The 16,138-nt window shown below is 47.8% G+C and overlaps 1 protein-coding gene across 2 annotated transcripts in view; it reads right to left on the minus strand.

Annotated features, from left to right (window-relative positions):
• The window catches only part of VWF (von Willebrand factor), a 177,036-nt gene that overhangs the window by 106,635 nt on the left and 54,263 nt on the right, over nucleotides 1–16,138 (minus strand). For both annotated transcript variants that reach the window (XM_081309814.1, XM_081309815.1), the window contains 5 exons: nucleotides 15,860–16,055; nucleotides 14,957–15,172; nucleotides 11,054–11,294; nucleotides 4,701–4,795; nucleotides 1,524–1,684 (listed from right to left, as the gene is read on the minus strand). In XM_081309814.1, the coding sequence (XP_081165940.1) occupies nucleotides 1,524–1,684; nucleotides 4,701–4,795; nucleotides 11,054–11,294; nucleotides 14,957–15,172; nucleotides 15,860–16,055 (909 nt within the window). The remainder of the gene's footprint in view (nucleotides 1–1,523; nucleotides 1,685–4,700; nucleotides 4,796–11,053; nucleotides 11,295–14,956; nucleotides 15,173–15,859; nucleotides 16,056–16,138) is intronic.

Raw genomic sequence — 16,138 nt, forward strand, 5'->3', positions numbered from 1 at the left:
CCAGAGGATCGCTTGAGGCCAGAGACTGGAGACCAGCCTTGGCAACATAGTGAGAACCTGTCTCTCTCTCTCTCTCACACACACACACACACACACACACACACATCTGTGGAGAAGCCCCTTTTTTCTTGCAAGAGCCTTCTTCAATGTCAGCAGAACAATGATCTCTGTCCCCCCAAAATTCTGAGACTCAAAATAAGAACCCAGAGATAAAGAGCAACATGGAAGCTGCCTCTGCCCACTCCTATTTCTCACCCCTGCCTGGGTCTGAGTATCCTTCTCCTTACAGACCATTCATGGATATCCATCTTTTCCTAAGGTACTGAACTATACTTTTCACTAGCCAACCTCTAGCTCCTCTATCAGAAAAAAAAAAAATCCAGAACCTTCTAAGGCTAAGAAAGAAGAACACCCAGGAAAGAAGAAATAGGAGCTGGCCTCTCTGGAAGAAGAAATGGTTGAAGAAGTAGAAAAGAGCATCTGCCCTGCACATGCTTCAGACACCAACCCTTCTGAGGGCCACTGGTCACAAGTCCAAGTTCCCTCTAGAGAACACTGGCCATCTTCATGGTGCAGGACACTGCCCCTTAAGCTGAGTCTGGGCATCATTAATTCTTTCACCCCCAACGCCCCATTACAGTCATCCCCTCCTCCTGCATTCTGGATTCTAGATTCCCCATCCCAACTCCTCACCACTCTGGGTGTGGGAAATTGGATTCAGGGGAAGGAAAGAAGATGGAATGCATTTGAAAAAGAAAAATCCTGAAGTAGCATTCTTTAGGGTAACAAAAATAATATATGTATCATATATTTAATACAAAACTGACCTAAGATCAGATTTGGACAGCAGATAAGTAGGCTTAGACATGCTATAACCATTGCCAGCAGCACCAGTTCCCACAGATGCACACAGGAGCCAGGTACTGCAGACCAGCGTGGGCTTGGATCATGCATGGCCTCCAGACACATTTGCAGCCACAGCCCCAGAATCATGAACATACAGAGCTGGCCAAGACATCACAACTCACTTGACAGACGAGGAAAACAAGCCTCAATGTGGGGAAGACCCATAATTTGCTAGTGGCATAGCAGGGACCTCAATGTCTTCTTTTAAAATAGAAAGTCGTACGCATATATGCTAATCACATGCAAATATGTGTGTCCTTCCATCTTCATACCATGGAATGCAGCCCTTGGAAGAATTCTAGTAGAAATGCCTGTTTTTACTTGTATTTTCTGGAAATGCTTTCTTTGCTTCCTAGGGTGCCCCTGTGAGCCAAGATCTTATATTTTTGTCAGATCCCATCAGGATCAACCCAGACATTTTCCTCCCAACTCCCTCCATGATTTGGCAGCTGAATGGGCCACCAAGGACTCTGCCTACCACCCCCACCTATCACCACTACTCCCATGGCCATCCTTGTCTGGCTGTTGTTCTTCCTCTCTCTGACTCCATAGCCCCATCACTCATTCCCACCTGCAGGAAAACGGAAGGGAAAGTGCCCACCCATGGGGAAGCTCACCATGCCAGGGGGGCAGAGGCAGCCAGAGACGCAGCCCATGCTCATGCACTCCAGGTCATAGTTCTGGCACGTCTTAGCACACTCCAGCCCCTCAGCTCGCGGATTGTCAGCGGGACACACCAACTTGACCATGGGTGGCCGACAGGATAGGCTCCTTTTGCCTTAAAGGTAGAGAAATCAGAGGTATTAGTGAAGGAGTGAATAGATCCACCTTCAGCACTGTCCTTTGATGCCCTAGGTGTTGTCACTCATTTGAGAGACTCAAAGCTGCCTCGTCCCTGGGATAGGATGCTGCTCAATGGGGCTGAACCCTGAGCCAGGTCCCCACATGGGATCAAGTGACACCTCGCCTGTTGGGTGCAGAGCAGGCTGAACTGTGTTGTCTGCAGGGCAGGCTGAACAGATGTTGGCTGCAAGATAGCCCCCACACTCAAACCCCCCTCTACTGGTCCTTTATCACCTGTTTGCCTCAAGTCTGAACATTCAACCCTGCTCAAGGCTGAACACTTAACCCCCCTTGAGCCAACAAGGCAGCTTGCAGACCCAGAGGCCCCATTAGATTTGGGCTATAAAAACTCCCTCCTGCCAGGCCCCTCTTTCTCTTGCTCCCTCTCTCTTGCTCTCTCTCTCGCTCTCTCTCCCTCTCTCTTGCTCCCTCTCTCTCTTGCTATCTCTCTTGCTTTCTCTGTCTCTCTCCTGCGTGCGCTTCCTCTCTTTCTCTCTCTCTCTCTCCTTCTTTCTTTTCTCTTTGTTGCACTGCTGCAATAAAGATCTTTTGGTTGCTCCCAGTGTTGTGGTCACTTTCCGTTCATCACCTACTCATTAGAGCTTTAGAGCTTTGACCTATACTGGTGACAACTCTTATGACCCCAGCATTCATCCGATGGCCCGGCCCCCACTTCTTATCCCTCCCCCGCCGATACCACTGTAGCAGGTTGCATTGAATCAGCACGTATTGCAGCAATTTCCAGACCCAGGCTTTCAAAGACTTGGGTTTAGAAATTAAATTGGAGCCTCAGTGGGACCCACAAAACTATTCCTAAGATGGTTACAACTTGTGAAGGAAGAGGCCATTCAACCACAAAGACTTCCAAAAGCTGATTGCTCAAATGCCAGCCTCTTTTTTTTTAATTTTTATTTATTATTCTTTTTATTATTAGTTGTTCAAAATATTACAAAGCTCTTGACATATCATATTTCATACATTTGCTGGGCCACCCCATTGACCTTTGCAGCACTCTAGCCCCGGGCACTCCAGTCTCTCCACCCTGCTTTGTTTTCCTCCATCTGATCATGTTTTTCTCACCATCTGATCAACTACATATCTCTCTTATTTGTTGATTGTCCACACTACTCCACTCCACTCAGCCCCATAAGAAGAGTGCTTCCTGAAGGCAGAAATCTTTTATCTACTTTGTTCATTGAAAGATCATTTCCTGGCAAATCATAGATATCCGTGGCTGATTGGATAATAATAAGAGTAGCTGTATGATACAATGCCTTTCTTAAAAAAAAAAAAACCTTGGGGTACTTAATAGCACTTAGAGCTCTCCTGTATGCAAGAAAGGCAGAATTCCCGGCCTTATTTTTACATGAACAGTTAAGTGCCACTTTGCACAAAATTCTTGGAGTTTCCTGACTGAAAAAGATGCGATGCCTTCCAGGGTCTAGACCAGAAGACTCTGAGCAAGAGGAACCTTAAGGGAAGGTCTAAGAGGCAAGATGCAGGGAAGGTTGGGAGCCTGGGGAGCGCTGCCAGAGGGAGGGGAAGAGATAGGCAGAAGGACTCGTGGCAGGACTCGTCACACATTCTGATTTCAACCTGTGAGCCATCCCCATATTTGTTACCTTACACCAAATCTGGGCTGAGAGAGAGGCTCCCACAGTCAATCACACAGGGAGCCAGATGCCTCACCAAGGGAAAGCTGGAAAGCCAAGGATGTGGCACAGATACGGGTTACCTGGGGGGAAAGAGTCTCATGGAAAGGGAGAGGCAGAGACAGAAGTGGTCAAGCTAGGGGTTGAAATGGCCCATTTATGTCCCTTGCACTGGGAGACTCCTTTCTAAGAAAGAATGAGCCTTCTGGAAGCAAGGAGAGTTCCTGTGATCCAGAAACGTGAATGGTCCCACCAGCACACGGTCAGCCCATTCTCCATTCTGTGTCTTGTCCTTAAACAGGACAGCAACCATCAGGACCTTCAAGCTGAGAGCACTGTCCCAAACCTATGGGAAGCCACCCATGAAATGTGTGTGGACCAGATTGGCATTGAAGCCACTGAGTGGGAAGATCAGGTATCTGGGAACTCACAGCAGCACTCCGGCTGGTGAGATGGCCCAATACATGTGAACTCCCACCCAGCTCTGCCGAAAGGTCCCACACAACACCAGAGATGGGCCTGACCCACGAAAGGCCAAACAGCCTGCCTACCCCCACCTCTATCCTGTTTCTCCGTGAAGAAGCAAGCACCCTGAAACCTTCTACCTACCAATCCCCTTTGATCTGTAACGCTATAAATAAAGCATGCCCGGGTTCCATCTTTATTAGAAGCTGCACCCTTCTGGCCAGCTTGGCCTGTCGCTGCCCAAGCTCTGAAACTATATTTCTGTGTCCTGTGGTTATTTTGTAGTACTATTTGCTTTTATTTCTCAGCCAGCCCATCCCTCTGGAGGGGAACCCTTTCCCTCGTCCACCCTGGAGGTGTGCAAGACAAACCCCACTCTTTCAAATCCATTTGAGAAGTTTTCAAAGAGAGGACCTGCTCAGCACGTACATAGGAAGCAAGAGGCCATCAAAGAAGGGTGACTGCCATCACAATCAAAGCAACAGACCCACCCCACTGTTCCCCGGGCTAAGGTCAACGCAGGCAAAACGGAGGTCACACAAATCCATCTTGCAGATATTTGGCCTTTCCCTTCCACAGAATAAAATAGTTCTTGACTTGGTAATTTGGATTTACACATGCAGAAAGACAGGCGTAGGCCTGAAAGTCACTCACACAAACCCAGAAATTGTAGCAAAGCTGAACAAAAGCAGACGTGCACCTGAACACACACACACACACACACACACACACACACACACACATCAGACAGTGCACCCAGCTCTCTCCAGACTCCATGCTTCAAGAGTCAGGGCAGAGGAGAAGCTAATAGTGTTCTGGGGGTACAGTACTCACTGCGATGGGACAGGGGATTGCTGAGGACAGTGTCTGGCCACAGGCTTCCCGGGGCTCCACTGGTGGTGCAGTGCATGAAGCCATCCTCACAGTAGCTGCAGAGGGGAAGACACAACCCGACTTTGCAAGAGTCCTCAGCACTTGCTGTCCCATTTCCTATCTGTCCCTCGCTCTCTGTCCCTTACAGCTGGTCTCCCAGCCCCATCACTCTGTAAAGCCCGCCTTACTAAGGTCACCCATGACTTCCACGTCATCATATCCCATGGAATGATTTTCAGTTCTTTTTCTGATCCCCTTCAACTTTACTTATTGTTAAATAAGTAAAACAACGGACACTGTTGTTTTAGAGAATTTTTTTTTTAAATCTCCCCTAGTTCCTCCTACGTCCCTGGTTGCTCCTTCTTAACCTGGACTGTGGCTCACCTGTGCCTTGGCCTGGTCTTTGAATGTCAGCATTCCCCAGGCTCCATCCTGCACCCTCTCTGCTTCTCACACTGTAGTGCCATCCCTGCCCCAGCCCCAATTCCAGAGATGACTCGCAACTTTCCAACAGCCTCTTGAACCTCTCCTTTGAAACCTGGACCCATATCTGCACATGCCTGCAGGATGGCTTTCTCTGGTGTCTCAAGGCCAGCCTGATCCGTTGACCGTTACCACTAGCCATCTGATCTGATCTCACAGCCAGAAAGCCCAGGTCCATCCTGATACTGCCCTCTCCCTCACCCGTCACCAAGCCCTCACATTCTTAACTGTAGCCACTCCACTGGGCTATAAACACGAGAATGGCTGAGATTCGTAACCACTTCTCTTATCTCCACTACCACGAGACGAGGTGCCATCGCCTCCTGCCTGCACGACGCAGAAGTCTCCTAGCCAACATCCCTGAGCCTGTGCTTGCCTCTCCAAAACACCCCTCTTCACAGCCAAGAATCCTTTCAAAACCTTAATCTGATTATGTCACATCACTGCTTGACTCCATCAACAGCTTCCCCTCCACAGGCCTTCGGATAAAGACCAAATCCCTGTGTGATGTGACCCCTGTTTTCCTCTCCCGCTCCGGCCAGCTGGCCTTCTGTGAAGCTCGAACCCTTTACACACAGGGTTTTTGCACAGTTTCCTCTGAGCTGATGTCACTTGTGCCCAACACTCACACTCATGTGCCACCTTCTTTGCCCCAAACTCATCTCCAGTTCTCATAGATCAGGTATTTCTCTTCCCAGAACACTACACTTGTAACTTTATAAGTACTTGGGCTTTTTTTTTTTTTAAATCTGGTTAACATCTGTCTCCCACTAGACTATTAAATCCATGAGGGTCAAAGCTATAACTGGTCTTCTCACCATTATATCACTAGAATCCAGCATAAGGCTTTACATAAAGTACCCAATGTGGTTTTGTGGTTTTGTTTTGTTTCATTTGGGGGAGTTTTTTATTTGTTTGTTTTTTGGTACCAGGGATTGAACCCAAGGGCACTTTGCCACTGAGCTACATCCTGAGCCCTTTTTTTTTTTTTTTTTTTTTTTTTTTTTGAGACAAGGTCTCACTAAGTCCTTAGGGCCTCTCTAAGTTGCTGAGGTTGGCTTTGAACTTACAATCCTCCTGCCTCAGCCTCCTGAATCTTTGGGATTATAGGTGTGCACCACCACGCCTGGGTGTTTTTATTTTTAATTAACAGGTAATTGTACATTCATGGGGTATGGTGTGATATTTTTTCACACATACACAATATGCAATCAAGATAATTGACAGACCCACCACCTTAAAGTTCTATCAGTGCTTGGTGTGGAGGCAAACTTCTTTCTTCCAACTATTTTGAAAAAAAACAATAAATCATTGTTAACTGTCGCTGCTCCACTGGGCTATAAAACACTAGAATTTCTATCCACTCCTGGCGGGAGCCTGGCCTGCAGCAGAGGAAGCCCTGCTGGGCTGCCCGTCAGAGTGACCAATGGAAGGATGTGAAGAAGCCCCGGGCAAATGGGTGTGCACCTTCCTTCCACCTGTCCACGGGCATCACCTGCATTTCCTCCTGCTGTGACCCTCTAGTTTGATGCTTAATGAACAAAAATAAATAGCCAATAAAAATCACAGGCCCTGAGTTCCTTTGGGCACACATTCTCCATGAAACCCAATTTTCTACATGAAGTGGAGAAAGAGAACCATCAATAGCATTGAGCTCTGGAACAGGAAGAGGACACAGCCATGGGGATGTCACTGATGTCAAACCCTGAAGAGAGACCGAAGCCAGGGCTATTTCCCAGCCATGTTCACCGGGGGGCCGCTGCATGCCACCTCCCACCTCCCCTGCTATGGGAAAATAACTGATGACAGCGGCTGCCTCCAACTCACCCCAGTTTCTGTAGATTGACTTCTTTCCTCACCACGGTACTGTAGCAGGGGGCCACCCTGACCTTCTGGTCACCAAAATTCAACAGTCTGTTCTCAGTGTAATATGAAGAATTCAAGAGTCCTTGGGTTCTAATCACTTGCTGGATGATTTGGGAAAGTGAGATGCTCTCTAAGCCTCAAATTCTTTACTAAAAAAGCAAGCTCTGGGGCTGGGGATGTGGCTCAAGTGGTAGCGTGCTGGCCTGGCATGCGTGCGGCCCGGGTTCTATCCTCAGCACCACATACCAACAAAGATGTTGCGTCCGCCGAGAACTAAAAAATAAATATTAAAAAATCCTCTATCTCTCTCTCTCTCTCTCTCTATCTCTCTCTTAAAAAAAAAAAAAAAAAAAAAGCAAGCTCTGCCTGCCCAGTGGGGCATTTTTTAAGTTCCTGGAGGAAAACACCTTGGAAAATATAGCCGGACAACTGTAGGAAAGTGACCACTGAGCTAAAGCCAAAAGATCACAATGGCAGAGGACGACATGACAGTGGCCCTCCACATCCATGGGTGCTACATCTGCAGATTCAACAGCTGCAGATCAAAAGTATTCAGGAAAAAAAGTATACCTGCACTGAACATGTACAGACTTTGTTTCTTGTCATTATCCCCAAAACTATACAGTGTGACATCTATCTACCCAGCAGTTATATTGAGTTTGGCATCCTAGGTAATCTAGAGATGACTTCAAGAACGTGGCAGGATGTGCATCGGTTATATACAAATACAGGACCTTTCTAGATAAGGGACATAAGTAAGCATCCTTGGGCATGGCTGTTCCATGGAGTAAGGCTGTTCCATATTCCCTTCTGCCCTTATTCCTCATGTCCTGGCATCTTGGTCTGCCCTTCCAGCTGGTCTAGTACCTCTGCCCTCTCTCATAGGATCCCTGGTCCTCCTCTTACCCTCTGACTGAGCTCGGACTCAGTCGTCTTTCCTGCTATTTGTCCCACTCCTCTTTGTGCCACTCTCGCAGCTGCAGCTGTCACCTCCAGCCCCATCACCCCCTCAAATTCCAACCCTTTAATTCAAGCTGTTGGTTCCATTTACTCACCAAGATGTCCTCTTAGTAACTCAAAGTCATGAAGGCCAAAAGCAAACTCACCATCTGCCTCTACTCCTGAGAGCCCTCCCACAGCTCCTACCATCTCCATCCTCTCAGGCATTCAAGTTCAGAGCCCTGGGGCCATCGTCAACCCCTGGTGCTCTCAAATACCTCACAGACCATTCACACCTCCAGTGGCTCCAGATTCTGCCCCCCACTCCCATTCCCACTGCCATTACCTGGTCCAGGGCCTTCCTACCTTTGTTTCATTCTATATCGACACTTGGGTACAACTGGTCTCCTCACCTTCACTCCTATGTGGCCTCCAGAACCCCCTCCCTGACACTCCACTTCATCCTACCTGCTCCCTGTTCAAAACCTTCCAAGGGCTGTTTTGCCTACTGCAAAGTGAGCCCCCCACTTCTTTCAAAGACCCCTGATCCTGTTCCCAGCCTGACTCCTGTCTTACCTGCCTACCGTAGTTTGGATCTGGAATGCCCAGCCATTGGGTCCATAAGTTAAAGGTTTAACTCCCCAGTTTGGGGCTATTGGGAGAGGTGGTAGAACCGTTAGGAGATGAGGTTTGGGGTCACTGTTGGTGAGCTCCCCAAGGAAACTGTGGGATCCTGATCTCTTTCTTTCTCTTTTGCACTCAGCCACCATGAAGTGAATGGGCCTCCACCATGACATGCTCCCACCATGATGTACTGTGATGCATAGGCCCAGAGCAACAGGGCCAATCTGTCATGGACTGAAAGCTTTAAAAATGTGAGCAAAAGACACATGTCTCTGGTATTTATTACAGTAATGGAAAGCTGGCTAATATTCCCCTTCATGCAACCCATGTTCCCACTAGAGGAGTTACCTTGGTGATTGTTGAGCACTCCTTGTGTGCTGTGTCCCTAGTCCTCTGCACCCTCTAAAGCCACCCTCCACCCATCATCCCACCCCACCCCTACCATGGCAATCCTCCTCCAGGTCAAAAGCTACCTCCTTCATGGAGTCTTGCCCAATTCCCCCCAAATGGAATGAGTAGGGCTTTTTATATCTCTTAGATGACAAGTCTACCAAAAGGCAAGGTTACTGCAACTCAAACCAGAACTGTGTTAGGTACTGGGAGGTTAGAGCTGAAGGTATGGCCTCTACTCCTGGGGCAGTCATGGTCCAGGGGTGAGGCCCAACACATTTTCCTGAAATACAGGAATATAGTTCAATAATAATCACTGTTTCAATAGAAGTATAAATAATATGCTTTGGGTACATAAAGCTGGGAAGGTCTGCAAATTAATATCACTGAAGTGATGAGAAAAAGATTCATATGCAATGCAATGTGCAGGCTTTGAATCTAGATTTGAAAGAACCAGTTATACAAAGTTTGAGACAATTAGGAGAAAGTGAATATGGACTGATTATTAGATGTTGTTAAGAAACTATTGTTAATGTTTGGACTAGTAATGGTACTGTGGTTATCTTTATGTTTATAATAAGTGCTTTTCTGTTAGAAATACATATTAAATTACTTACAAATAAAATGATATGATATCTGAGGTTTTATTTAAACTATTCCAGCCGTGAGGGAGAGGAGGCAATAAATAAGATAACCATTGAAACTAAGGATGCATATGTTAAAGCTTCTTATATTGTTCTCTCTGCTTTTGTGTCTTTCTGAAATTTTCCATAATCGGGGCACTTTAACTGGTCTTCCCTAGTAGACGGTCAGCTTCTTTGGAGACCACACTGAGTCTGGCTCATGTTTAGATCACCAATTCTTAGCCAGAACCTGGGACGAAACAGGTAACAGGTAAATGTTTGCCCTATAAATGTTCTGTGATCTCATCAGCCTTGATGAGATCTGACTGTCAGGGCAGGCTGGGCAAAGAATTACAAGAAGCAAGCATAATGACCCCCTATTCTTAGAAGGATGTGAATGATTTCAACCAGGATAGCTATGGTATGGCTTAGATGTAGTTTCCCCCCTAGCTCTCCTCACCCCCAAAAAAATGCTTATGCTGGAAGCTTTGTCTCCAGTGTAACAGTGTTGAGGGCTGGTGGGAACGATAAGAAATAAAATCTAGAGGTTGGGAAGAACTGCATGGAGGTATTAATGCCCATCTTGCAGGAGTTAGTTATATCAATAGGGACTGGATTAGTTATCAAGAGAATGGTTAAAAATTAAGCCACACGGAAACTGGGGTTGTGGCTCAGTGATAGAGTACTTGCCTAGCATGTGTGAGGCACTGGGTTTGATTCTCAGCACCACATATAAATAGATGAACAAAATAAAGACCCATTAACATCTAAAAAAATTAAGCCACTCCATGTTTGCTCTCTTCTGTGACCTCTGCTCACCACTCTTACACTCTCCAGCCATGTGATAAATCTGCCATGTTATAATGTAGTATGGGATCTTCACCAGAGGCAGCTGCACAACTTTGGATCTCTTTTTCTTATAAAGTACCCAGTCTCGAGTATTTTGTTATAGCACGTAAAAAAATGGATTAAGACAGTGATGCACCATGAGGCAATACTGCTATGGCAGATTTTCTTCTGCATCAAATGCTTCATTCAGCCTGAGAACACTGAAGAGAGGCTAAAGGGGAGAGAGAGGGAAATCTCCCATTTCCTGTTTCAAAAGAGGGAAACAGAGGCCTAGAGCATGGAAATGTGACATGTTATAGTTGGCCATAAAGTTCAAAAATGCTTACTGATGTAGCCTGAGTTTCTAGTTTTCTGCATAATAAGAAAATCAGAAGACCTGGGTAAAATCCCAGCTCTGCCTCTGACTTGCTGTGTGAGTTTGGACGAGTCACTTCCTTCCTGGGCTTCAGTTTACTCAGCCACAAAATACAAGACTTGGAGGTCCATTTTCCTGTCTGGCGCTGCACAGCACAATCCCCTAGCCCAGCTGCCTGCACTTACCACATGGTGTGGTGGTCTGAGAAGATGTCCGCAGGCTGGAAGATCTCACCATCATAGTAACAGGGGCACTGTGCCTTGGGCACACAGTCCCCTCTTTCATCCTGGTAGAGCCCTGGGGGGCAGAAGCAGCCCTCCAGACAGACCTCATTACATTCTTCATCCGGGTAAGAGAGGGAGCGGCAGGTCAGGTTGCAGGGTGTCCCACACTGCAGGAACACCTGGCCCTCGGGGCAGTGCAGTGCTGGAAGGGAGGGAGAGGAAGAAAGGATGACCAGGACATGGGTACCACCCCTTGCAGCCAGGACCCCCAATGATATCTGCATAATCACCACCTTCCTTTCCCACAGTGAACCAAAGCATATCTCCAGGCACACAAATGGGTATTATAGTTATGAATGCACATGTTTCTCCCCATCTTAACCCGAGGGAGCATTGTTTGAGTCACATCTGAGATCTCCAAGCCCAGGACATGGTAGAAATTCCGGTGGATTTGAATATTTAAAAGAACTGGGAGTAACAGGATGACATTAATGACTACCATTTGTTGAGCACCTACTGTGTGCCCTGCTCTTCACAGAGGTTTCAGCTAACTCAGTGAGTTAGCTCTTATCACCTCCTTTCCAGAAGTGAGAAAACTGAGATTTGAGATAAGGGACTGTTGACATCATGCCTCCCATGAAGAAGCAGAAGCAAGATTTGAGCTCTCTACAGCCCTGAAGGTCATGCTCTGAATCACTCTACTCTAAAAAGGAAACAGTCCCTCTGAGGAACATGTAAGTCATAAAGAACAGAGACACTCTTATACCTACTCCAGAAAAGTAGGTATCCCCCACCTTCGCACAGCCCCAGCCCCCGGCCAAATACAGAAATGATACAAGAGACAAAAACCAGGAAGAAGTAGGACAGAGTGCTGAAGCAGCCGAGAGCATGGGCTCTGCACCCTCAGATACCCATGTTCAAGCCCCAGTTCCACCACTAATTAGCTACATGACCTTGAGCATTATCCTCACTGGAATATAACAATATCTGCCTGGGTCTTTGTGAAAGTTAAATAAACCCACACCTTTAGAGGCATGGTTGGCATACAGTAAGTGTTCAGTGTTATTATTATTAATAACATTGCTGGGGAAACACAGGCCCCGCTCATCAGGCTTGGGATGGGAGGAATATTCCAGAGAAAGATCCAAACCAAAGGCCTGGCACTCCTGCATTGTGGTCAGTGTGTCCTGGGTAGTCTAACGAATGCTCTGAGGATGCAATTCTTTGCTGGGAGGGTAAGACAGACATGGGAGATGCGGGGTGCCTTTTACCCTTCCAAAATGCCTTCCCTGTGCTCACTAGCTGCTGTACAAGCAATGAAAGCCCCATTCTGGGGACACATCTTCCTAAGACTGTTAGAATCCTTGCCTCTCATTTCTTCAGCAGAAGCCCACAAGCGGAGCATCTTGCAGAAGCTGTAGAAGTCACCACTGGCCACAAACCTCTCGAGTGACCCTGCAGCCTCCCTCCTGCCACCACCTTTGACTTGGTGTTTGAAGGTAGCTGGGAAGGGTAGGGGCCCTCTAATCACTGAGACCTTGACTTTTCTCTGACAGAGTGGAGTTTGTGCCATTGGATGAATGTGCAGAGGGAGGAGAGGGGAAGATGGGATGTGCTGGCCGACAGAACAGCGATCCCTTTCAACCCACTGAGTCTGCAGTGACAAGGGTAAGTCTACTCTTTGTCCATCAAAGTAAAGCTGAAGTTGGGAACTCTTCTGACAGACCATCTCTAGCCTGGCTTCAAGCCTTATTTAATTTCTTCTTTAGCCTTCTTCCCCAGAATAAGCAATGCATATTTCAGCTTAGAAGACATGTATTGTGCACCTACTGTATGCTGGGGCAATGTGAGGCTCAGGGATACAATGATGGTAAGCCTTGGTCCTTACCTTCAAGGAGCCTGTCTTCCCAAAGGAAACATGACCATTTTACAAGGGGGAAATTGTGTTGCTCCTGAATCTCTTTACACCATGGAGTAGCTACATGTTTAAGTGCCTGCTCCATAAATGTACCCAACTGGTGTGACATCTTCCTTTCTATGGAGAGACTCAGTGGTTTGGGGAGCTCTGTTCATTTCCCAGGAAGGGAAAATGAGACGTGGGTCCAGGGGACATTAGGTCAAGAAAGGATGGAATCAAGAACCAGGAGTTGAGCCCACCACCTTTGGGCTCAGAGGAACAACCCAAGGTCATTTGTGACATACACCCATCAAGACAGAGACCTCTCGTCCTTGAATGTCTCCAGAGAGAGTTACCTCCTCACCACCCAGCACTTTCTCCAGTATCATAAAACCTCAAGAGTCAGGAAATTCTGTACCCAAGCCTGAGTCCCTGCCATGGTTGTGCCAGCCCATTTCCCCTATTCTCTTCAATGGAGATAAAGAACAGCGAGAGATTTTTAAAATGCTTCCAATGGCCCTTGGCATTCTGGGCGAATATCTTACAACAGAATGCCATGGGAGGCTGCAGCTAACTGGTGGTGCATAATTTCTAATATTGGTGGGCCCAAGGCATACTCCTTGGCTCATTACTTTCCCCAATTTCTAAATTTCTAATCAGGAAACTGGAGTTCAGAGGCTCTAGCAAAGAGTCAAGGTCATGTAGCTGGTAAGTCACAGGCAAGCAGCCAGGGAGGCTTCAGCTGCGCTCTTGCCACTGCCAACCTAAGATTCCCTGTGACATCCCAGGGTTGGAGGGACAGGGCGGACTCCACTGCATGCATTTATAGATTTTGTTGTTGTTGTTTATCCCTACTTTTGACTCTACTCTTTTTTAGGAGATTCCTTATACTTGAAACATGAGTTGGCTCGGTGGACCCCAAATATTGACACCTCTAGAGAACCCCCACCTAAACATCTCTTCAAATACATGATATTAATCCCTTTATCCCTGCTCACAGCTCCTGTTTTCCTGCTTCTGTCAGGACATCCTGCATTTTAGACTCCCAACACATCTTCTCCCTAAAAATCAGAATATCCACTCTACCTTACACTTATGGAAAGCCTGCCTCACTTTCACACCTTAGTACTACTATTCTACCAAATCTTCTCTTCCTTTGTAAAACCATGGTAAAGGACACCTCCTCCTGAAAGCCTTCCTTGGTTGTCTCTACCCTTTATCTGTTCTGCCCTTTATTCAATGTGATAGGCACCTCCTAGGGAGAACTCAAAAAAGAAGGTTCAAGTTCCTCATTATTGCTATGGCCTGATCACACTGGGCACTTAGCAAATGTCCCCAGAGCAATAACGGCAACAAAAAAGTGTTCCCACTCTAGACGCCCACTAGCATGGAGCAGAGACCAACTTTGGCGCCAGGAATCTACCAGTCAGTGCAGAAGGAGATGTAATAGTCAGCAGGACAATGCTGCTATTCAGCTTTGTGTAATTTTATACGGTGCCAGAGATTTTTGCCAGGAGTCCATCAATGGCTTCCAGAAGTTATAAGCAAAGGATTTATGTGAGCGGGTACCGCCTTCATCAGATTCCAGGAATGCTGGGACCCACTGGGACCTAGGACCTATTCACTCCACAACCCGATCGTACCGGTAATGAACACTAGGTGGCAGCAGACACAGGCGATCTCTGCTTGGAAGGCTCCAGGTAGGAGCGCCAACTTGCCCTGCTGGAATAAGCCCACCGTGTGGAAGAGGTAGCCCCTCCACCACTACATCCTGCCAGGAGGTGGAAGTGAAAAGAACTATCTGCACAGCCCAGGGTTGTCAAATTGCTGCTGGGCCCATTTCCAAATGAAATGATGCAGAGAAAGTGCTTTGAAAAGACCAATTGGACCAAGACCACAGGTGTCGGTAGAGTTTGGGTTGTGTGCCTGGAGGGGTGCAGCAGGCAGACGGTAGGGTAGGGACCCACCACAGAAGTTGGACTTGCGCCATGCGATGTGCACGCCTCTCCGCGCACAGGCCGCAGCGTAGTTGGCCACAGCATTGCACAGACAATCCCTGCCGTCGGAGCAGGAGCAGACGTCGTATCGGCAGTTCTGCAGATAGGGCAGAGGGCTGACTGTGTGATGGCAGGCCTCGAACGTGGAGGACGTCAGGAGAGAGCAGGCCTCCTCTGCGAACCTGGCTGTAGGGAAGAGAGAGGATCAAGCCCAAGTTGAACGGAGCCCTGTCCCACTCCCCTCAGAGTCCCAACCACAGGGACTCTGACACCCCATCCCCAAAAGAAGAACGACGGCTCCAACCCTGAATCTCCCACACCCACTTCTCTGTCAGCAGCAGATTCCGCCGAAACAACTCTTGGCTCTGGGAATTTATTGCAATTTTTCTTCTGCAGCCAATTTACTTTCCTAATTACATTTGGCTCAAATACATATTAAACCGCAGCTCTGGAACACACACCCACTGACAGAAGAAAGTGGTCAGCGATGGCTTGGGTCAGACGGGGATGTTATTATAGGACTGAACTGCCGCTGCAGACAAATCCGCACGAGGCCACCCTGGTCCATTTATCTTACAATAATTCAAGTCTAATTTCGTGTGGCTGCCGCTCCTGTAGACCAGAACATCCAGGGACAGGAAATGCACTATTCTTTTCTTTCTCAGGCTTTGGCTCAAGGAGGGCATTCAATAAAGAAGCTTTGAAGAATAAATGAGCCAGCTGCAGATAATCAAATGCTGATAGTAAAAATAAAGGTGCCCCAACCCCTCGCTCCATGCACTGCCGCTCCCCACCCCCCACCCCCACAGTGGGTGCGCTGTCCCCTTTAATGCACCGGAATGCCAGAGGGCTGGGGCGCTGCAGCTCACGTACTCAGGCGCGGGTTGAGGCTACAGGGATGGCTGTGCTGCTTCTGCAGGTCCTGGCAGTCCCCGTGCAGCTTCCAGGCGTTCCCGAAGTCCACCACCAGGGGCTCCACCAGGCCCGCGGGGGTGAGGAAGTCGTCACCCTTGTTGCCATTGTAATTCCCACACAAGCCACAGGTCTTCCCGGCATAGAGTGGGGACAGCTGTGGGAAGAGGCCAGACTACCTTGAAGCAGCAGCAGCCGACCGAGCCACCGCTTTGTTTCACTTGTAAGATGGTTTTGATC

The sequence above is a fragment of the Spermophilus citellus genome, assembly GCF_964194105.1.
Source record: "Spermophilus citellus genome assembly, chromosome: 10".
NCBI lineage: Eukaryota > Metazoa > Chordata > Mammalia > Rodentia > Sciuridae > Spermophilus > Spermophilus citellus.